Source organism: Triturus cristatus, chromosome 2_1 (genome assembly GCF_964204655.1).
Source record: "Triturus cristatus chromosome 2_1, aTriCri1.1, whole genome shotgun sequence".
NCBI classification, from domain to species: Eukaryota; Metazoa; Chordata; class Amphibia; order Caudata; family Salamandridae; genus Triturus; species Triturus cristatus.
The window spans coordinates 290,159,398-290,183,135 of NC_140581.1; the positions used below are offsets into that span (position 1 = coordinate 290,159,398).

The 23,738-nt window shown below is 48.0% G+C and overlaps 1 protein-coding gene across 4 annotated transcripts in view; it reads right to left on the reverse strand.

Moving 5' to 3' along the window:
• The window catches only part of RICTOR (RPTOR independent companion of MTOR complex 2), a 1,453,900-nt gene that overhangs the window by 1,324,931 nt on the left and 105,231 nt on the right, over positions 1-23,738 (reverse strand). For all 4 annotated transcript variants that reach the window (XM_085631131.1, XM_085631133.1, XM_085631132.1 and 1 more), the window contains exon 8: positions 14,822-14,991. In XM_085631131.1, the coding sequence (XP_085487257.1) occupies positions 14,822-14,991 (170 nt within the window). The remainder of the gene's footprint in view (positions 1-14,821; positions 14,992-23,738) is intronic.

Sequence of the window (23,738 nt, forward strand, 5' to 3'; positions counted from 1 at the left end):
TTGTGCCACCCGTGCTTAACCTAACCCCCAAAGCTTGGCCCCTGCAACCGATTTACTTACATGCAAGCATTATGGCTTCAGGCAACCCCCGTCTCCACACGAAAGCGTTAGGTCAAACACTGATTTTGACCTCTGTACCCGGCCGCCGGTGGTGCAGCTTTGGAACTTACCTGACCCTTGGACCTTGTAGACTTTTGAAGATTGGGATTGTAGGTTTTACACTTACCTGGTTAACCGCAATATTGTTTTCACCAAAGGATATTATTGGACTTTGTGAAAAAGTTTCCAAGTGTCGATTTTTCAAAGTGAAAAGTATTTTTAATTTAAAATGTACTTACCTTATTACAGACACCTATGTCTTAAGATAAAGTATAATTTTATAAAATTGGTCTGGATGTCAATCTTGAGTCGTATGCCCATTACTGATCACTGTTGTGCAATAAATGTCCTACACTCCTCTGTGTTAGGCCTAAGGCTGCTCGCCCACACTACCACTAATAGAGCACTTTGGGTTTTACAGTGAGCCCTGTACATTTTGGGGAACCCCTGGACTATGCATGATATAACCACCTAGTGTGAGAAAGTGGCTCTGTATATACTGTTCCCAAATAGGTACAGGGTGTACAGAGTCCACAGTCCCCAAAGGTTTGGCAGAGGCTAAGGAATATGCTACTTACCAGTATGCATCTGTTCTTGGCATGTAGAGCTGCAGATCTACACACTTTTGCATAGATCGCCATCTGGTGGTGGGCCCGGATGCTTGCAGTTTGTTTTTCCTCTTGGAAAGTCTTTGGAAGTCATGAGGTCGGTGACTCCTCCTTTGGATCGTATCGCGCATGGGCTTCAGCTCCATCCTCAGATTATTTTTCGCCAGCAGGGAAAGATGGAGCATAGTAACAACAGTGAAGAAACCCATGTGTGTTGTATCTAAATAAGATAAACTGGAACAGATACAGGTAGCCGGGGAGGCGGGTGGGCGGGTGTAGATCTGCAGCTCTACATGCCAAGAACAGATGCATACTGGTAAGTAGCATATTCCGTTCGAGGCATATGAGCTGCAGATTACACACTTTTGCATAGACTATATAGCAGTTCCCAACCTTAGCGGCGACCACCGGTATCTGTTGCAGTGGTTTGAAATAGTGTTTTTAGTACAGCCTGGCCCACACTAGCTTGTTGCTTGGTTTGCACATCTACACAATAGTGTTTAGTGAGAGTGTGCCGTGTTGACCATAGAAAAGCCATAGAAGCCCCTATCTTCCGTGTAGAATGGGCTTTAGGGGGAACGGATAGCGTTAGTTTTGCTTTGTGGTAGCAAATCTGGATGCATTTTACAATCCACCTAGCTATCCCTGATTTTGAGATGGGGTTGCCCTTGTGTGGTGGAGAGAAAGAGACAAACAGTTGTTTGGTCTTTCTGAAAGGTTGTGTTCTTTGGATATAGTAAAGTAAGGCTCGTTTGACATCTAGCGTGTGTAGAGCCCTTTCTGCAACAGTCTGAGGTTGCAAGAAAAATACTGGTAATTCTACAGATTGGTTTAGGTGAAAAGGGGAAATGACTTTAGGTAGGAATTTTGGGTTGGTACGGAGAACAACCTTGTTCTGGTGCATTTGAAGAAAAGGTTCTTGTATGGTAAGTGCTTGTATCTCACTGACCCTTCTAAGGGAAGTGATGGCTACAAGGAAAGCTGTTTTCCATGTGAGAAATTGCAGTTCGCATGTATGCAAAGGTTCGAAGGGAGGCCCCATCAGCCTTGTGAGAACGATATTTAAGTTCCACACAGGTGAGGGTGGTACTCTGGGGGGAATTATTATTTTCAGGCCTTCCATGAAGGCTTTAATGGCAGGTACTCTGAAAAGTGATAGGTGCTGCCTGTTTTGTAGGTAAGCTGCAATTGCTGCGAGCTGTAGCCGAATGGAGTATATGCTAGATTACACCTTTGTAGGTGGAGTAAGTAGCATATGATGTGTTGTATAGACACGTCTAGAGGATTGATTGTGTTGTTATGGCAATACACAACAAATCTTTTCCACTTGGCAGCGTAGCAGGCTCTAGTGGTAGGGCGTCTAGCTTCTCTGATGACGTTCATACAGTCAGGGGGAAGGTTTAGGTATCCGATTTCAGGAGCCAGATCGCAAGGTTGAGCTGAGCTAGGTCCGGGTGCCTGATCTCTCCATGGTTCTGTGTTAGGAGGCATGGTGAGAGGTGTAGCTTTTGGTGTGGTACTACCGAGAGTGGTGTACCACGGTTGTCAGGCCCATGTTGGAGCAACTAGGATCAGCGTGAGGGAATGCTGTTGTAGCTTTCGCACCATTAATGGAATGAGTGGGAGAGGTGGAAAAGCGTACGCAAATTTGCCTGACCAGTTCATCCATATCGCATTCCCTTTGGACAATGGGTGTGGGTATCTGGCGGCGAAGCTTGGGCATTTTTTGTTTTCGTGGGTGGCGAATAGGTCTATCTGTGGATGCCCCCACGTTTGAAAGAACGGGTGAAGAACCTGCGGGTGAAGTTCCCACTCGTGGATCTGTTGCGTCTGTCTGCTGAGCAGATCTGCCATGGTGTTTTGGACTCCTGGGACATGTTGGGCTAGGAGAAAGATTTTGTGTGGAATTGCCCATCTCCATATGCTCTGTGCTAATTGAGAGAGCTGTGGAGAGTGTGTGCCGCCTTGTTTTTGAATGTAATACATGGCCGTCATGTTTGTGCGAATGAGGACTGCCTTGCCTGAAATCTGTGGCTGAAAAGATTTTAGGGCTAGAAAGATTGCTAGTAACTCCAGATGGTTGATATGGAGTAACTTTTGTTGCGGCGTCCATGTGCCCTGCACTGTGAGGTGTAATAGATGAGCTCCCCAGCCGGAGAGCGATGCGTCTGTTGTTAGTATTATTTGTGGAACCGGGTCCAGGAACGGTCGACCTTTGGAAAGGTTTGTGGTGTTCCACCACTGCAGACAGCGATGGGTACGACCGTCTACCAACACCAGATCTGTCAGTTGCCTCTGGGCCTGGTTCCATTGGCGTGCTAAGCACTCTTGGAGTGGACGCATATGGAGTCTTGCGTGAGGCACTATGAAAATGCAAGAGGCCATCATCCCTATCAGTTGCATAAACACACTTGCTGGAAGGGAGTGTTGAAGTATGAATCTTTGTCGCAAAGCCTGAATGCTTGCAATCCTGGCCGGATTGGGGTAGGCTATTGCTTTTGAGGTGTCTATGGTGGCACCAAGGTATTGTTTTATGTGGGATGGTGTTAGCTGGGACTTTTGGTGGTTCACCGTGAAGCCTAGTTGTTGAAGTAGTTGGATTGTAGTGGCGGTGTGGTGTACACATTGGTTGTACGAAGTGGCTTTTATCAGCCAGTCGTCCAAGTATGGGAAGACGTGAATGTGCTGCCTTCTGAGGTGTGCCGCCACTACCGCTAGGCACTTGGTGAATACCCGTGGTGCTGTTATGACTCCGAATGGGAGCACCTTGAACTGGTAGTGTTGTCCGTCCACTACAAATCTGAGGTACTTTCTGTGAGCATGGTGTACTGGAATGTGGAAGTATGCGTCTTTCAAGTCCAGTGTGGTGAGGAAGTCGTTCTGGGAGAGGAGCGGAAGCACCTGCTAAAGCGTTACCATGTGAAAATGGTCTGAGTGTATGTATGTGTTTAGGGGCCGAAGATCTAGAATAGGTCGTAGAGTCTCGTCCCTTTTTGGTATTAGAAAATATAGGGAGTAGACCCCTAAATTTTGCTGATTGACGGGAACTTGTTCTATTGCATGTTTTTGTAGGAGGGAGATTACCTCCTGCTTTAGTAATGTGGAATGTTCTTGTGACATTGGGCGTTGCCTGGGTGGAATGTTTGGGGGGGTAGATGTTCATTCCAGGCAGTATCCTGATCGAATAATTTGAGTCACCCATTTGTCTGAGGTGATGGTCTCCCAGACATGAAGGAAATTTTGAAGTCTGTCCCCGACCGGAGTGGGATGGTCTGGAGGGAGCGGGGGGGGGGGGGGGGGGGGGGGGGGGGGGGAGTCATTGGGTAGGCGGTGTGGCAGAGCGGGCGGTATTTGTTTTGCCTCTGCCTTTATTATTGTTGCCCCTATAGCTGCCTCTTTGATAGCCCCTTGTGAAGGTGGACTGAGTAGGGGGATTTGTAGGAAGTGGACGCGTTATCTGAGGAGTAGCCTCTAGATGTACTCCGAAAGGAAGAGCGGCGAAACGTGCGCCTAGGAGGGTGTGACTGTAGGGCTCCCATGGACTTCGCCGTATCGGTGTCCTTCATTTTTTCGAGGGCCTCATCTACCTTTGGGCAAATAGGTGTTTCTGGTCAAAGGGATGATTAAGGATGGAGGCTTGTACCTCTGGTTTAAAGCCTGATATTCTTAGCCAAGCATGGCGACGGAGAAGGACGCTAGTATTAATGGCCCTGGAGGCTGTGTCTGCTGCATCTAAGGCACAGCGTATAGAGGTGTTAGTGATTGTCTTACCCTCTTGAATTTATTGATTGGCCCTAGTTTTATATTTTTCAGGGAGGTGGTGCATCATGCTTTCCAATTCATCATAATGTGCCCTATCGTATCTGGCCAATAGCGCTTGGGTGTTGGCGATACGCCATATATTGGCTGCCTGTGACGCAGTGCGCTTTCCTGATGCGTCCAGTAGCTTTGACTCTTTGTCAGGTGGTGGTGCTTCGCCTGACACCTGGGAATTTGTTCTTTTTCGCGCAGTAGAAACCACTAGGGAATCTAGTGGCGCTGGCCCTTTGATATATGTGGGATCTATGGGGGCAGCTTTGTATTTCTTTTCTATGCGTGGGTTAATGACCCTGGCCCTGACTGGGTCTTTAAAAACCTCTGGCGCATGCTTTATCATCCCCTTAAGCATAGGTAGTATGGAGGTAGACCTATGTGTGGTATCACGTGTCGAGGAGGAAATCCTCCTCCACTGGGTCAGTGTGCAACTCTACCCCGTGATAGTGTGCCGCCCTTTGAAGTAGATGGTGGAAACCTAATGAGTCTTCCGGTGGAGATGGCCTGGAAGGGTAAAGGTCATCTTGTGGGACGTCGGGAATATCTGGGTTATTGTAGTCGTCCCATGGGTCTGGGGATCCTGTAGGGGTGGGGTCTTGGGGCACATCCCCTGTATCGTGATATGGGTCCCCCTGATCATCATCGTCTGGAGACGGGGTCAGGGAGCGATGCGGTGGGGGTGGAGAAGGCGGAGGGGGCAGAGGTGGAGAGGGTGGAGGAGGTGGGGAAGGTATTCTCGAAGGGGAAGTAGCAGAGTCCTTCCTCTTTGGAGGTGGAGGCGAAGCCGGTTTGTCCAAAGGTCTCTTTTTGGAAGAGTGCCAAATGTCCAGTTTTTGGATCCCTGGTGAGAGATTTTTGTAAGGGATCCGGTGTAAATAGTTCCGGTGACAGTGTTTGGTCCGTCGGCACCGAAGTCTTCGGGCCGATGACTTTTTAGGCTTGTCCGTGCCAGTTTGCTTAGCACTGGGCTTGGGAACCTCCGATTCCTTGGTCGGCGCCGAGGTGGGCTTCGGCTTGGAAGGGTCGGTGCCGAGGGCCTTATGGGGTTTGGTCGGTACCGAAGATGGCGTCGGTACGGAAGCGCTGGGTTTCGACCCCGAGGGCTTCGGTGCGGAGCTCGGTGTCGAGGTAGAGGCCGGTTTCTTTTTCGGTGCCGAAGTGTGTTTCTCTGCACCGCTGGCAGGCTGGCTCGAGCCCGAGCCGCCGGAAGGCTTATTTGGATTCTTCACCGGGCCCGAAGGTGGGGTGTGTGAAGCAGTGTCTCTGGTCTTGCCTAGGCCCGGAGGCGAAGGCGTGACCAAAGCCTTTTTGGGTGTTGGCGCGGGTGTGGGGGGGGGGGTGTATAGTACTCACGACCCTATGCGCTGGAGTGATGTCCTCCACATCTGAGTCGTCGGCCTCGGAAGCACTGACGAGGTCCTCTTCGGTGCGCTGCTGTCCCGGATCTTCGATGTCGTCTCCGAAGATATCGACTGGAACGGAGGTCGAGGAGTGTGCCATGTTTTGTCTGGCTCTTCGGTCCCGAATAGACTTTTTCGATCTGAAAGACTTACAGGCCGGACAGTCTCGAGCCTCGTGTTCAGGGGAGAGGCAGAGGTTGCATACCTCATGAAGATCGGTGTGGGGGAATTTGAACATCGAGGGCACTTCTTGAATGGAGTTCTTTCCATCAGCCGGGACCGGAGCTTGGTTAGGCCCAAAGGCCGCCGTCGACGACTAGAACCGAAGATTTGGCGATGAGAAGGTGCGTTGATTGAGGAGATCGCGATCGAAACAATACCGCGATGTGAGGCGAGGATTCCGCTTCGATCGTCGAACTGGAAAATGTTCGGAACCTGAGCGCGAAGATTACATCCGAGCCCGATGGCGGAAAAAAAAAAATCTGAGGATGGAGACTAAGCCCATGCGCAATACGATCCAAAGGAGGAGTCACCGACCTCGTGACTTTCAAAGACTTTCCATGAGGAAAAACAAACTGCAAACATCAGGGCCCTACACCAGATGGCGATCTATGCAAAAGTGTGTAATCTGCAGCTCATATGCCTCGAACAGTTAGATATAACCTTACTCTCTAAAGTGGTAGCTTGGTCGAGCAGTAAGGCAGTATCAGAGGACAGTGTAAAGCATTTGTTGCACACACTCAGCCAGCAAATGGTCTCACACACTCAATAACTGAACTCTAGGCCAATGGTTTATATATAAAAAATATATGCTTGTTTTATTTTAGAACCAACAATAGGTATTAAAATATACTTTCTCAGAATGAGATGCTTTATATAAATACTTTTGCAATATACAATTGACTTTTGTAGAAAGTTACAAGTGGTTGTAATAGGCAACACAATTCTAAACACAATAATGCATGAGTTCAATGGAAGTTTCAAGTTATTTGCCACAGATTACTTTTAGGATTACTTTTGGAATTCCAGGACTGGATCCTAGATTCAGTCCTGGGTCAGTACTTAGAATCAAGTAATAAAAGTCAACTTAATTATTGTGATGATTGTTAGACAATATTTTGCTATTTTAAAAGTTGACACTTAGAAAATATTTCATAGAAAACAGTCAATGATTCCCTATGGCAGAAAATTCAAGTTGCAGGCATAGTAGGTTCTCGTTACTTTTGTAATCCAGTACTGGGTGCCTAGACTCAGTACTGGGACCTTTATCCAAAACAGGAAAGTAATTACGTTTTCAGATATTCTAAGATTTTTAAAGAATATTTAAAGATTGCAGAAATTGACAGAAGAAATTTCACAGAAAAACAGTCAATGATTTCCTATGGAAGAAAATTGGGTTACTGGTAAGTACAGTTGTAAGTATTTTTCAGAGTCAGTGCTGGGCACCAAGATCCAGCACTGGGAGCTCACCTAAGAGCAGGTGAGTATTTTCGTTTCTCGGCTGATTTTTGGTGAATATTTTAAGTTTTGAAAAGTCCACACTTAGAAGAAATTTCAGAAAAAGCCAGTCAATGTTACCCTATGGAGAAAATTGAGTTATCGGTTTAAAGGTAAGTACTCGACTGGCAGAGTTAAGGTTCTGGGCATAGACTTAGGGGTCTCCCAGGGTCAGGTAGGTACAGTTGGTTCACCCTCAGCGGCACAAGGGCGGCCGGGTGCAGAGAGAGTTATGCCCCAATGTTATCCTATGAGAGGTAGGGGGGCCTTGGTTGGTGGCTGCTGACTAGCAGGCCACCCGGCTGTGGGAGCTGGGCTCCTTGTCACTTACTCAGGGCAAGTAGGGAAGTAGATGGGTGTAGAGGTTGCACTGCCAGGGCCACTCGGGTGGCAGGGTGCTTTTGAGCCTTCGGGCGCTTAAATGATTTCAATGGGAAATCTCCGGTTTAGAAAAAGACTGCAAGCTCGGGGACGAAGATTCTTCAGGTGCCACCACCACTTCGAGAGGTAAGTTGGGTAGTTGGAGGATAGGTAGGTACCCCGGGATTGGGCACAGGGGGCCGCGGGGCGCCGGGTGCAGGGGTGCCTTTTGGTGTCGGGAAATCTTACCCTCCCTTTGATCGCGGTTGGGGGGGGCACCTTGTTCTGAGGCTGCAGGCTTCTTCAGGAGTGTCGAGGGAGGTCCTTGCGTGCCGGACTCGGGGTCACAGTCGCCGTGGGGTCGACCTCGTGGTCTTTGTTCACTCCGGCACAGGCCAGGCTTGGCGGGTGCAGAGTGTGCTGGGTTCGCGGTTCCGGCCTGCTGCCAGGGATTAGAAGTAAATTTGGAGTAGAGCCTCTACTCATGGGAGTCCCAGTGGTTTAGAGTCAAAAGGTAGCCAGGTCCTCCGGGTTTTGTGAGGTTGCTGGCCACAAGATATGCCGGGTTGGAGCAGGAGCAGGTTCGAGGGTCGACAGACCGGTAGGGCTGGGGCCAAAGCAGTTGGTGTCTTCCTCTTCTTAGCAGCTGCAGGGCAGGTCTTCTTTCTTCTAGCTCGTCTTCGGATTTTTGGAATCTTTAATCTGGGGAAGGAAGGTTCAGGGTGCCCCTAAATACTAGATTTAGGGGCGTTACAGGTAGGTGAAGGGCAGGGACCAATGGGTCCCTGTCCTGGGGTGGGTACACCCCCTATCCTGCCTCTCTCCTGTGGGAGGGGGGCAGTAGCCCAGTCCTGATAGGGTAGGGCTTCCCATCTTCAAGATGGCGAGAGCCCGGAGATGTGCTTCACCTCGCCTCCCCCACCTGAGGGGTGGGGTTGGCAGGCTGGCACATCCCCTGTACTTATTTGGGGTTTCCGGCCAAGCTTCCCGCCAGAGTGGGGGATTGCAGTGGCCTGGGGAAGCTCACAGAGGCGGCATGCCTTTGAAGCTTCCCCCTGCCCATCCTGGGGGAGGAGATGTAGCACCTCGCCCAGGATGTGCATTGTTGCAGGCCCAGGAGAGCAGGGGCTCTCCTACCCAGGGGTCCAGCAACATGTCTGCTGTGTGGCAGCCTAGGCAGCCTCAGAACAGACGTAGGTTTAGGTTTTAGGGGTCATCTCTAAGATGCCCTCTGGAGTGCTTGGTACATTAAAATCCCACACTGGCATCAGTGTGGGTTTAATGTGCTGAGAAGTTTGATACCAAACTTCTCAGTCTTCAGTGTTGACATTATGATGCTGTGGAGTTCGTGTTTGACGAGCTCTCAGCACCATGCACTCTTAAATGGCAGCAGTGCACTTACAGTGCCCAGGAATGGACCTGGGTACTGTAGGGGCACAGGGCTCCTGCTCCCGTGCCCACACCATTGGCATAGGGCACCCAGCTAGAGGGGTGGCTGATATATGCCATGGCAGTGTAGGTGATGGGCATGGCACACAGGGATGTGTGCAATGTCGACTCTTTGTTTTGTCTTGCACCCAGACACCCAGCCTGCAAGGGCAGTGTGTGTGTAAGGGTACAGGGCCTCTAAGGGTGGCACAATGAGTGCTGCAGCCCTTAGAGGCCTTCCCTGGTCACAAGGCCCTGGGTACCTAGGGTACCATTTACCAGGGGCTGACATGTGGCCAGGGTTTGCCAATTTGGGTTTTGTGTGTTTAGGGAAGGAGCATAAGCCCTGGGCACCTGATTGGCAGGAGTCCAGTGCACACTCAGTCAAAGTACATTCAGCAATTCAGCAAAAAGTGGGGGCATACCATGCAAGAAAGATGGCACTTTCTCACACCTAGTGGCAATATCATATACAGAGCTAGCTTCCTAGAGCACCTGACAGCCCCACTGGCCTGTCTGCAACCCTTATCGAAAACTGCGCCAAAGTCGACTCGTCCTGCATCTGTTGACTACAGAAACTCGGGAGGACTGCCTGCCTTCGAAAATGACTTAAGACGTCCCGTGAACAGCAGACCTGTTCTAAATAACAACAGGGCCAAGACTGATTTGCATATGGCTGGGTCTGAACTGGGGTGGCGAAGTGAGCTAAAGAATGATGATGGATTCAACCCAGAGCTGTGGTGGGGGGGTGGTGGGGTGGGGGGGAGTGAGTGAAAAGTTTTAGCGCTCGGGCCATCATCTCATGTTTGCTCTGTTCTAAACAACTCCAAAGGAGAAGACTCTGAGGCCTCCAGAACCGCTAAAACCTGACACCTAAAGCAGCAACAGCACCCGTCACCAGAGCTTGATTCCATCGTGTTTTCACCCCTCCTGGACTCCCTGACGTCACATGTAGCCTCTGCTTGCAGGCCCCCTGTACCGCGACTCCTCCGGTAAGAAGACTAATGTCTTAAGGCACCTCTGCACCCATCGCCCCTGGGCTTTAGAGAAGAGGACCAAAGGAGTCCCCGAGCATTGCAAGGCCTGATTCTACTTTCTGGTTCAGCCCGACTGGCTTCCTAGTCAGAACATGCAGCCTCTTTTTACGAAGCTCGATCCCCATTGAAACACACAGAGCTCCAGATGTTGATTTGCACTCTGCACCGGGCCACCTTCGTACCGCTGGTGGTGTACTGTTGCTGCTGCCTTGGACCATGCCCACTACTCTCCTTAACTCCTAAAGATTGGTCCTGTAAGTCGATGTACTATACCCGTTTGCAGAACTTGTTCTTCCTTCCATAGGATAACATTGCAGAACTCAGAAATTGCACTGTGCCCACTTAGAAACAATAAAAACAAGCATTTCCAATGCAATAGGTCTTGCATTTGCGAGTTTGAGCTATTGGCATTGTAAATGACAATGTCTTTTACTTATGTGGAATGGTCCCGCTAGAAAAGGAGAGATCAGAGTTTTGTCTAGAGGCAGTTTTGACTCACCATAAAGTAGAGCAGAGGGTTAATGTGCCTGCTGCAAAGAAAAAGATCTGTACCTTATGTGGATAGCTGAGTGAATTAGTAAAGCCAGTTTCACCAGCGCTTTAAAACAAATGAAATGTTTGAGAGAGATGGGCTATGTAGAGGCGAAGGCCACTTTGCCGGGTATTAGTGAGGGAATCCGAGGAGTAGGTTCATGGGGGTTGGGCGGCGGAGGGGCATAAAGGATTGTCGCACCAGGCGCCACCAGCACTAAAGTTGGCCCTGTTGATCTATTTCCACAGCAGCGCCTGACTGCTTAATGATCCACAGGGGAGCTGGTGGGAAATTAGACATAAAGGACAAGTCCTTGTCACTTTGGGTGACAATATGTATAATGGGTCAAGTTGCGCTTGGAATGAGATGACAACAAGTTCTAGTGTTTGGAGCAAAGGGGGCGGGCAGGTGGCAAACACATTATAGCATTAAACCAGTATCAGGAAATGAAAGTGCGTAGGGCTTTAAGCCATCCTTTACTCTGTTAATTCCATTCTCTTCCCAGAGCCCCTCCACAGTAAAAGAGACGCTTTGAAGAGCTACAGGTAGAAGTTGGGGCTGGGGGCTGTAGGAAGCTGGCTCTGTATATACTATACGAAAGTGAGGTATAGTGTGCACAGAGTCCAGCAGAACCCCAAAGGTAGGCAGAGGTAAAGTCATATAGCACCTCACTCTCTATTTGTGGTAGTGTGGTCGAGCAGTAAGACAGTATCAGAGGACAGTGTTAAGCATTTGTTGTACACACTCAAAGACTGAACTTCAGACCAATTGTTTTTGTATAAAAAATATTCTTTTGGTCATTTTATTTTCTAGAACAAAGCAAACCTAGCAGAGGTAAGCAATAAATACTTTACAGTAGTAATGCAGTTTGTAAACAATTTGAATTTGTAATTTTATACGCACTTTGTTTTGACTTACAGTATGGTTACAGAGAAATGCAATGCTTTGGAAATACAGTACTTATACTTTGTACAGGCTTTTTAGCAAAATGACCAGTAGATTACTTTGCAGATTACTTTCTTACACAGTACAGTATACCTGGATACTGCACTGGGACATTTCCTGTAAACAGGTGAGTAAACGAGTTTTTGTTAGTACAATTTTAAAAAGATTTCTTAGGTTTTCCAACTGCACACTTATCAAAGAAAAACAGTCAATATTATCCTATGGAGGAAAATAGTGTTATCTGTAAACAGGTAAGTACTTTGTTGTGGGAGTTGGTATTCTGGGGTTAGACTCAGGGGTCCCCCAGGGTCAAGGATGCACTCTTGTTACACCCTCAGCGGCACTAGGGTGGCCGGATGCGGAGTGCTGAGGCCCAATGTTATCCAAAGGGGATAGGGGGCCTCCGGTTGGTGGCTGCTGACGAGCAGGTCACTGGGTTGTGGGAGCAAAGCTCCTGGACTTAGGCCCTTCTGCAAATGGGGGTTTAGGTGAGCACAAAAGATGCACCCCCAGCGGTACTGGGGAAGCCGGGTGCCAGTGCTGTTTCGGTGTTGGGTGCCCTGTAGCTTTTAATGGGGAATCTCTGGTTTGCAAAAGCACTGCAGGCTCGGAGACGAAGGTTTTCTGGGTGCGACCACCAATTGGAGAGGTAAGTTGGGATGTTGGGGGTTGGTTAGGCACCGTCGGTCGGGTCACCCAAGGATGTGGGGCATCGGGGAAGGAGTGCCTTTTAGGGTTGGATCTTCTTACCCGCTCCGGGTCGCGGTTGGGGGACCTTCCGGTTTGAGGCTGCCGGTGTCGGCTGGAGGCTTGAGGCAGGTCAGGGGTCACTGGATCTCGGGTCAGGATCGCCAGGGAGACCTCCTGTTGGTGTTGGGCCACTCGGCCTGTGGGCGTCGGGTGCCGAGTGGTGCAGACCCGCGGAGCTGGAGTCTGTTGTTGAACAAATCCGGTGTTCACAGGAGACAGAGTCATTGGGACTGAAGGCAGGCAAGTCCTCCGGGTTTCTCGAGGTTGCTGGCTGCAGGACACACCGGGATTTTGCTGGAGCAGGTTCGAGGAGGGGACAGGCCGGTAGGGCTGAGGCCAAGTCGTTGGGCATCCTCCTCTTGTTAGCTTCAACACGGCTGTTTGGTCCTTTTCTTCTTCTTCTGGTTTCTTGTCTGACCTCTTGGTTTAGATCTGCCCCCTAAATACTGTATTTAAGGGGTCTCGGATCAGTAGCCAATGGTCTACTGACCTTAGGGTGACTACACCCTTGGTGTGTTCGCCCCAAGTGGGGGAGTGAGCGCAAACCCTAATCCTAATTGGGGAGTGCCTGCCATCTGCAAGATGGCGGGCACTGAAGAGTGGGCTTCGACTCGCTTCCCCCACTTGAGGGGTGGGGTTGGCAGAGGTGGGCACACCTTCTGGGCTGGCTAATTTTTCCCGCCCGTCTTCCCGCCGAAAAGGAGGGGAGACAGGAAGGGGGCCTGCTCCTGATAGCAGGAGAGACTGGGGGTCGCATTACAAAGGCGGCCAGGCCTTTGAAGCCCCCCTGCCACAGATGGCTAATCCTGTACTTACCTTTGAACTGATAACACTTGTTGTCCTCCATAGGATAACATTGACTGTTTTTCCATGAAAAGATTACAAGTGTGGAGTTGGAAAATCTAAAAAACTCTTTTACAACTGTACTAAATAACAAAAACGCTTTTACTTACCTGTATATAGGAGATGTCCCAGTGTAGTATCCAGGTATACTACACTGTGTAAGAAAAGTAATCTGAAAGTAATGTACTGGTCATGTTACTAAAAAGCCCATTCAAAGTATATGTACTGTATTTCCAAAGTATTGCATTTCTCAGTAACAGTACTGTAAATCAAAATAAAGTGCACATATATAATTACAATCCAAACTGTGTTACAACTGTATATTTACTGCAAAGTATTTATGACTTACAAGTGCCAGGCTTGCTTGGTTCTAGGAAATAAAATAACTAAAATAATATTTCTATACACAAACAATTGGTCTGAAGTTCAGTCTTTGAGTGTGCAAATTCATTGGCTGACTGAGTGTGTACAACAAATGCTTAACACTGTCCTCTGATAAAGCCTTACTGCTCGACCACACTACCAAGAAAAACGAGTGAGGTGGTATCTACTTTACCTGTGTCTACCTTTTGGGTTCCACTGGACTCTGTGCACACTCTACCTCACTTTGGTATAGTATATACAGAGCCAGCTTCCTACATAGGGCACCCAGCTAGAGGGGTGACTGATCTATGCCAGGGCAGTGGGTTGTAGGCATGGCACACAGGTGTGCCATGTCAACTCTTCACTTTGTTCTGCACCAAACACGCAGCCTGCAAAGGCAGGGTGTGAGTGTAAAGGTACAGGACCTCCAAGGGTGGCACAATATGTGCTGCAGCCCTTAGAGGTCTTTCCTGTGGCCAGATTTACCAAATGAGTTTGGGTTAGTTTTAGGGAAAGAACACAGACCCTGGGAACCTGATTGGCAGGGACCCAGGGCACATCAAGTCAAAGTCAATCAGTAATCTGGAAAAAAGTGGGGGGTTACTGCAACAGAAACCCAGCTTCTCACAACGAAAACCTGAGGATGACTTGTTACGCTGCACGGCAGACCAGAAGGTATCAAGAAAAGGTCAACAAAAGGTTAGAGCACAGTTGTTTACAGGGACTACCCTCACACACAAAGTACAGTAGCTATCCAAGTACGTCAGTTATTGAGGCCAACAAGCCATTTTAACAGTGTTTACTGCTATTTCATGTTACCGGGGATTGTCAGCCTCATGAATGATTCAACATGTGAATGATTCAAATATGTGAATATATGAAAGGCCCAATGCTGGAGAATGGTGCAGTTGTGGGGGTAGGGGTAAGCAGTATTAGTGCATAAACTATCTAATAATTTGCTGTTTTGGATAGACAAAGTACAAACTATTTTACATAGTCACAGGAAGACAAGGGTTCTCGACCTCCAAAAAGAGTTCATCATATGTTCATAAATAAATTCTGAAATACTGAACATTCATGATTAGTAATCAAGATCCCATTATGGAATCCTATTTTTACATGTAAAAGGAAACAAAATCACCCTACCTCCAACTCTACGTCTGGTCGCACATACTGTCGGGTCTTTGGATGATTAAGGAGGTGCAATATTGTAGTAATAAGTGCTTCATTTATTCGGCTCAACTGACAGTCAATCACATTTTTCAAAATGGTACTTAGTCCACCACGAAGTGCCACAATCTCTGGATTCAGAAGTGCTGAAATTAGGAAAAGAATAATTGGATGCAAGCAAACAAAGCAAATTATACATTATAATCTCTCTCAGTTTACAGGCTAAAATTACAACCCAGGAGTTCCTACGGTGGTAAATCAATTGCATGGAGAAGAATTAAAGCTATGCTAAGATGGGTGATTAAATAACAAATAATAGTTAATAAAAATAGAAAAAGTATACATTTTAGAAAATGCCCTCTACTACACCTTCAACACTGCCAAATCACCCACTTATTTGTAAACCTAAAGTACTACTTAAGAAATCCCTTAATGTTTAATGACTTTACTGCCTTCACTTATTTCTATGTCTAAACTGCCTCTTCATGTATCCCAAAGGAACCTCGAAGCCGAATATGCTACTTACCAGTATGCATCTGTTCTTGGCATGTAGGGCTGCTGACATTCATATCTGTGCATAGATCGCCGCCTAGTGTTGGGTCCGGATGATTGCACATTGTTGTCCTGGAAGAGTCTTCGAAGTATCACGAGATAGGTGGCTCCTCCCCTGGACTACAGTGCGCATGGGCATCCCCTCCATCCCTAGATTGTTTTTCGCCATTGTGGCATAGATGGAGTGTAATACAGTGAATGATGACCATGCTAACTAGTAATTACAGAATGCTGCAGCTGCTACAGGCGCCGGGGAGGAGGGTGGGCGATATGAATGTCAGCAGCCCTACATGCCAAGAACAGATGCATACTGGTAAGTAGCATATTCGGTTCGAGGCATGTGGGCTGCTGAATTCATATCTGTGCATAGATTATATAGCAGTCCCTCCCTTTAGCAGCGGCTTCCCGTGCAAGCTGCAGCAGTCTGAAAAAGAGTTTTGAGAACAGCCTGTCCTACAGCTGCCTGCTGTCTTCTACACAGTAGTGCTTGGTAAATGTATGTATAGTGGACCATGTGGCTGCTCTACATATCTCCTCTAAAGGAATATTTCCCAGGAAAGCCATGGAGGCCCCTAACTTCCGTGTGGAGTGGGCTCTTGGAGGAATTGTTAGTGTGCGCTTAGCCCTTTCATAGCAAATCTGTATACAATTAACAATCCACCTAGCTATTCCTGCTTTGGAAATGGGGTTGCCTTTGTGCTGCGGAGAAAAGGCAACAAACAGTGGTTTTATCTTCCTGAAATGTTGTGTTCTGTCAATATAGTACAGGAGAGCTCTTTTGATATCAAGTGTGTGGAGCATTCTCTCTGCCACATTTTCAGGATTAGGATAAAACACCGGCAGTTCTATGGATTGGTTCATATGGAACTGCGAGATAACCTTGGGCATGAAAGTAGGGTTGGTGCGTAGCACGACCCTGTTGGCATGAACCTGTATAAATGGCTCTTGAACGGTTAGTGCCTGAAGTTCACTAACTCGTCTTAGGGAAGTAATGGCAACTAGGAAAGCTACTTTCCAGGTTAGAAATTGAACCTCACAAGAGTGTAGAGGTTCAAAAGGTGGTCCCATCAGTCTGGTGAGGACCACATTTAGATTCCAGACTGGTGAAGGAGGGTGTCTTGGAGGAATTACACGTTTGAGTCCCTCCAAGAAAGCTTTGATGGCAGGCACTTTGAATAGTGAGAGGTGCTGCCTGTTCTGAAGGTAAGCTGCCAGTGCGGTTAAATGTATACGGATGGAATTGTATGCTAGATTGCATCGGTATAAGTGTAATAGATAACAGATAATGTTTTGCGTTGATGCATCCAGAGGATTGATGTCATTATTTTTACAATAAATGACAAATCTTTTCCACTTAGCCGCGTAGCAGGCTCTGGTAGTGGGTCTCCGTGCCTCCTTGATGATATTCATACATTGCGGAGGCAAGTTTAGGTATCCAAATTCTAAGATTTCAGGAGCCAGATCGCCAGGTTCAGCTGTTGCGGATCTGGGTGCTGAATTTCGCCATGGCTCTGCGTTAAAAGCGTGGGTGTTAGCCGTAGCCATTGATGCGGTACCACGGAGAGTTCCAGAAACGTGGTGTACCATGGTTGGCGTGCCCACGTTGGAGCAACCAGGATGAGCGTCAGTGAGTGTTGCCTGAGTTTGCGTGCCACCAGCGGTATGAATGGTGCTGGGGGAAAAGCGTACGAAATCTGCCTGACCAGTTCATCCATATTGCATTGCCCTGCGACTGTGGATGTGGGAACCTGGCGGCAAAGTTTTGTCATTTTGCGTTTTCCCTTGTGGCAAATAGGTCTATCTCTGGATGACCCCACTGCTGGAAGTACGGTTGGAGTACTGATGGATGTAGCTCCCACTTGTGCATTTGGTGGCTGTGTCTGCTGAGCAGATCCGCCATCTGGTTGTCTTTGCCCGGGAGGTGTTCCGCCATGAGGAAGATGTTCCTCTGAATGGCCCACTTCCACATGCTCTGAGCCAGATGAGACAACTGTGGAGAGTGTGTCCCCCCCTGCTTTTGTATGTAGTACATGGCGGTCATGTTGTCCGTCCGGATCAACACGACTTTGTTGCACAAGTGTACTTTGAACGCCTTCATTGCCAGGAAGATTGCCATGAGTTCCAGAAGGTTGATGTGCATCCGTCTTTGCTGTGTCGTCCATAGTCCCTGCACTGTGTAATTGAGTACATGAGCTCCCCATCCCTGGAGAGACGCGTCCGCCGTCAGTATGATTTGTGGGACAGGCTCTCGGAACGGTCGGCCCTTGCAAAGGTTTTGTGGGTTCCACCAATGCAGAGAGTTGTATGCCCGACCGAACACTAGGTCCTTTAATTGTCCGTGAGCCTGATTCCACCGACGTGCTAAGCACTCCTGAAGCGGGCGCATATGTAACCTTGCGTGCGGGACTATGAAGATGCAGGAGGCCATCATGCCTATCAACTGCATAAACACTCGTGCCGGTAGCGAGTGTTGAGGTTTGAACTTTATGACCAACTGCATGCTGTGGATCCTCACTGAATTGGGTTGTGCCGTGGCTGCCAGAGTGTCTATGGTCGCACCTAGGTACTGCTGTACGTGGGTGGGTTGAAGGTGGGACTTTGGATAATTCAGGGAGAACTCAAGGCTGTGAAGAAGATGAATGGTGTGGGTTATGTGGTCGGCACACTGCTGGGCCGACTTTCCCTGGATCCGCCAGTCGTCCAGATAAGGATAGACATGTATGTGCTGTCTCCTTAAGTGTGCTGCCACTGTCGCTAGGCACTTGGTGAACACTCTGGGTGCCGTTGTTACTCCGAAAGGGAGGACTTTGAACTGGTAATGTTGATTGAGAACGGTGAACCTGAGATATTTTCTGTGTGATGGGTGCATGGGTATATGGAAATACGCATCTTTGAGATCTAGTGTTGCGAGAAAGTCTCCCTGCTTGAGTAACGGCAGCACCTGTTGCAAGGTGAGCATGTGAAAATGCTCTGAAAGAATGTAACGGTTTAGAGGTCTGAGGTCCAGTATGGGTCTGAGAAATCCGTCCTTTTTGGGGATTAGAAAATACAGTGAGTACACTCCTGATCCCTGTTCCTCTGCGGGCACGAGTTCTATGGCTCCTTTTTGGAGCATACTGAGAACCTCCTGGTGTAATAAGTGCAAGTGCTCTGCGGACATAGGACGGTGTCTTGGTGGTATGTTTGGTGGAGTGGATGTGAGCTCCAGACAATAACCGTACTGGACAATGTCTCTCACCCACCTGTCTGTAGTGATGGACTTCCAGACCGGCAGGAACTCCTGGAGTCTCCCCCCGACAGGTGTTACGTGGTCGGGGGGCAGTGACAAGGCGTCACTGTTTGTTGGTGGCGGAGGACCTGGAGCTGTTTCCTCGGCCTCTGCCCTTGACGTTGTTTCCACGGTATCCACCTCTGTTATTCTTATTATAGGTGGTCTGTGTACCTTGTTTATAGTAATGCGACTGTTGGGAGTTCTGGCCTCTAGATGGTCCTCTGTTGGTAGAGCGACGAAAGGACCCACCCCTAAACTGCTGTGATTGCAGAGCCCCCATAGACTTTGCAGTCTCTGTATCTTTTTTGATCTTTTCTAGGGTGGTGTCAACTTCGGGGCCAAAAAGGGAGTCAGGGTTGACAGGTTGATTGAGTAGTGTAGTTTGTATCTCAGGTTTGAACCCTGAGATTCTCAACCAAGCATGCCGTCTTAACATGACGCTAGTGTTAATCGCCCTAGCTGCAGTGTCTGCTACGTCAAGAGCGCACTTAATGGAAGCTTTGCTTATGAGCTTCCCTTCTGTAATAAGCGACTCTGCACCTTCCTTAAACTGATCTGGGAGGTGCTGTAGCAGAGTCTCTAGGGTATCATAATGTGCCCTGTCGTATCGAGCCAGAAGTGCCTGAGTGTTGGCAATTCTCCAGATGTTAGCTGCCTGTGCAGCAACTCTTTTCCCTGAAGTTTCCAAGACCTTCGACTCCTTGTCAGGGGGAGGAGCATCACCCGTTGTCTGTGAATTGGCTCTCTTCCGAGCATTGGACACCACCAATGAGTCCAAAGGCAACTGGCCTCTTATGTAGGTAGGGTCCACAGGAGCTGGCCGATATTTTTTGTCAATCCTAGGGTTTAGTCCTCTCGCCCTCGTGGTCTCTTTAAAAATGTCATTAGCAGGTTTTAGGACCCCCTTCAGCATGGGCAGAGTCTTAACAGATCTTTCTGAGGTAGAGAAGGTGTCCATCAGAAAATCATCCTCAATAGGATCAGTGTGGAGCTGTACATCATGATTTTTAGCTGCTCTCTCAATTAAGGCATTGAAAGCAGCAGTATACTCAGTAGGAGAGGACTTTACCACATATGCCTGTGTGTCTGGAGCAGTATGTGGGTCCCCTGTACCAATATCGTCCACCCAAGGTTGGTTTTGATCATCAGGGTCAGTGTCCACAGGATAAGTGTCCTCAACATCACCAGCATCCCCTGCATCCTCATCAAATTGAGTGGGAGAGAATGACTGAGGCTCCTGGTCATAATAGTGAACATGTTCCACTAGAACTGGTGATGTTGTCCTCTTCTTCTTCAATGGAATTTTGTATGGCTCCATTGAGATCTCTGGCAGTATCTTTCTCTTGTATATTGACAGTCTACCAGTCTCGGCGTCGATAAACTGCCTTGGCTCCACATCTTCCTGAGGTACTTCGACAGTTCTCTGTCCTTCGACAGGTTTTTTCGGGTCGACTCCTTTTTGCGTCTCGAGACCCTTCTTCGCGTCGAACATCTTCGGCCGTATTGCCGGTGGAAGTCCGAATTTTATGTGCGTCGACGCGATGTGAACCGTGCTGACCGTCTTTGACTGCGGGGGTGCTTTTGCGCCGTGCGTGGAAGTCGCGTCGTGGATGCGGAGTAACGACTCCGACACCTTCTTCTTTAGGAAGGGAGACGGTGTTGTCGACTCGACGAGTTCCGTCGATACCCTTTTGGTTGTGGCATCAAACCCCGAACCAGATGCCGTGTCCTCGACACGAGGACCGGGATGGGTTGTCCGTCGCGAGGCGCTCTGAAGATTTGCGTCGACGATCTTCGGCGCCGATTTTTTCGGGTCGGCAACCTTGACCTTGGTTGTTGGCGCCGCCTTCGGCTCGACGTTCCCATGAAGTCTCCGTGCGTCGACGGCCTTCTTTTGTCTGTTCGGCTCAGAGGGCTTCGAGGCCTTGTTGCCGATGAGAGACTCTTTCACTTTCGGTTTCGAGGTAGGAGCTTGTGCCGTCAGTTTCGATTTCTTTAGATCGAGTGTTGGCGCTTTCGATACCGACGGCTCTTTAGGGTGGTTCGTAGCCGGGCCTTTATGCGGGGCTGTAGAACGAGAGGAATGATCTTGGGTAAGGCCTTGTGGTGATCCCTCGACCTGAGCCTTATCGAGTGTCTCGTTAGGTCCTGTTCCGACATGTGGGCCTAGCTCATCTTCTGAGCCATCTTCCTCGGCCCCAAGGGCCTCCTCGTCGTCTCCTACCTCTTCGACGACACCATCGTCCTGTTCGTCTATCACACGCTCGTCTTCGGCATCATAGTCGGATTCTCGCTCCGAATCCGGATCCGAGAGCTCCCCCCGAACTTCAAGGTCGACGACCTCCTCATCTTCCGTCCCGAAGATGTTGTCCGGGTTCGGCGTCGCTTTCTGCGCCTCGAGCCGAGCTGCTCGACGAATGCGAAGGGTCTTCTTCGATCGAAACCGGGAACACGCCATACAGGTGGCTTCGTCGTGGTTTGGAGAGAGGCACTTGTTGCACACCGGGTGCACTTCGAAGCGAGCATACTTAGCGTTGCAAAGGGGGCAACGCTTAAAGGGGCTATTCAATGTCTTCTTTTCCATCCTTGATGATGTACTCGAGAACGCCCTCGACAAATATACTTGGCGCCGAACGAAAACAATACCGACGAACGTAAAGGCCTAAAAACTCAAAGAGCTAAGATTAGGACATCCGAACCCAATGGCGGAAAAAAACAATCTAGGGATGAAGGGGATGCCCATGCGCACTGTAGTCCAGGGGAGGAGCCACCTATCTCGTGATACTTCGAAGACTCTTCCAGGACAATAATGTGCAATCATCCGGACCCAACACTAGGCGGCGATCTATGCACAGATATGAATTCAGCAGCCCACATGCCTCGAACAGTTTCTTCCATGTTTTGCCCCTGTCACTAGCTATTCAAAGATCTATTCAAGACTGGTTATTCTGTCTAACCCCCATTCTCAACCGATCCACACTCTGGACCTTTAAGATTCTCACTTTGAAACTGTAATAACAGTAATAGTGCATATTCTGCTGCACATCCTGCACATCATTCTAGCGCCAATCATTTTAAACATCCTTTCTTCTGTAAAACATTTAAAATTTACTCCCACCTTATCTCACCACAACTAACTTCTTAAATCTTCTGCAATCATTTTTCATCTGATCTGATGTATAAACACTTGTAACTTTAAAATCTTTGTTAGTCAAAATCATCTCTTATTGTGTCTCTAATTGCATCAACAGCCTTTGAATAGAAGGGGATATGCTCTTGACAGCAAGGCAAAATGTGGATATTACTGGCACTGATCTCTCCTGGCTTTGTTGACTGCTCTTACAGCGGGGTCTGATGCTAGTTCAGCTTCATGCCACTTCCCTACCAATGTTATTACCCCCAGGGCTCTGTACTCTAGTTCCACCCCTTCTCCCTTTAAACAAAATCTGGTGAGGAGTGAGGATATCCACATTTTTGTATTTTGACAATTAACTGTACAATGACTAGATTTAAATGTCTTTATCCCAGATTTCGATCTTAAGATTAATCAAAGCTCATGTTACAAGCCTCCTCCCTATGATGCTGGTTGGCACTCACGGTCTAATAATCAATGCTGCCAAGACAGAACATCACTTCCGATCTTGCAATATACACAAACTCCAATCCATCTCCGTTACCTTTGCCTCCTTACATCAATCTAGGACTTTGAATCCTTGTGAACAGGGATACTGAATCATTTTTAATAAATAGAAGACAACTTCAAAATTCCAGTGGTCAACAGTTTAATTCAATCAGTATTGACTACAGAAAAGCTGTTTTACCAGCAGCCCAATTTTATTTCTTGCCTGTAGTTTATCCAAAACGCAACAGCTCACTTGCTTCGTGGTTTAAAGAATTCCTAATCGATTCCACCTACCAATAGACAACTGTATTGGCTGCTTGTCCATAAAAACTGTTTAAGACACTTACTAAAATCCATAATCCCTTCTATGCCAGTAAACCAGATTCTTTTGGCCACAAAATGTGTCTGGCATAAACTTCCAGATCCCACCCTTCAGAAAAGAAAAGATTCCTTTTAGTCCCTAAGCCCGTACATCAAGTATTGGGTATGGTGCCATCTCCACAGCAGCAGCTAAACTCTGGAACATCATTCCCTTTTCTGCTTGCAATCTACCCACCATTTCTCTTATTAGAGGGGTTTTAAAAACCTTTTTAATCAGTGCATACAATAAAGTATTCACTGGTTCTACTGAAAACCCCACGCTGTGCAGCCATAGAGGATTAGGACGGAAAATAATATTTAACAAATTCAAAATGCCGCTAAATTCATTGTCTATTTTGTCTTATTATATTATAACCATCTTAAACTCTACCTTTTTTGGTGCGTTTCATTTTTTGCTCTATGTCCAGTGAATCAAGCCATTGTGCCTCCTATTTTTGTTTCATGGTTGATTATAAAAGGAAAATGCTACTTACCAGTATGCTTCTGTTCTTGGCGTGTAGAGCTGCAGATCCACACACTAAGCATAGATCGCCGTCTGGTGTTGGGCCCGGATGTTTGCATTTGTTTTTGTCTTGGAAAAGTCTTTGGAAGTCACGACATAGGTGACTCCACCTTTGGATGATAGTGCGCATGGGCATCGACTCCATCTTCAGATTGTTTTTCGCCAGCAGGGAAATGAAGGAGAAACAGAAAAGATGCCCATGTATGCTGTATCTAAATAAGATAATACTGGAAAAGATAAAGGTAGCCGGAAGGTGGGTGGGTGGGCATGTGTGGATCTGCAGCTCTACATGCCAAGAACAGATGCATACTGGTAAGTAGCATTTTCGTTCGAGGCATATGAGCTGCAGATCACACACTAAGCATAGATTGTATAGCAGTACGCCTCCTTAGCGGCGACCACCAGTATCTGTTGCAGTAGTTTGAAATAATGTTTTGAGTACAGCCTGGCCCACACTAGCTTGCTGTTTTATTTGAACATCTACACAATAGTGCTTTGTGAATGTGTGCGGTGTAGACCATGTAGCTGCATTGCAGATGTCATGTAAGGGAAAGTTCCCTAAAAA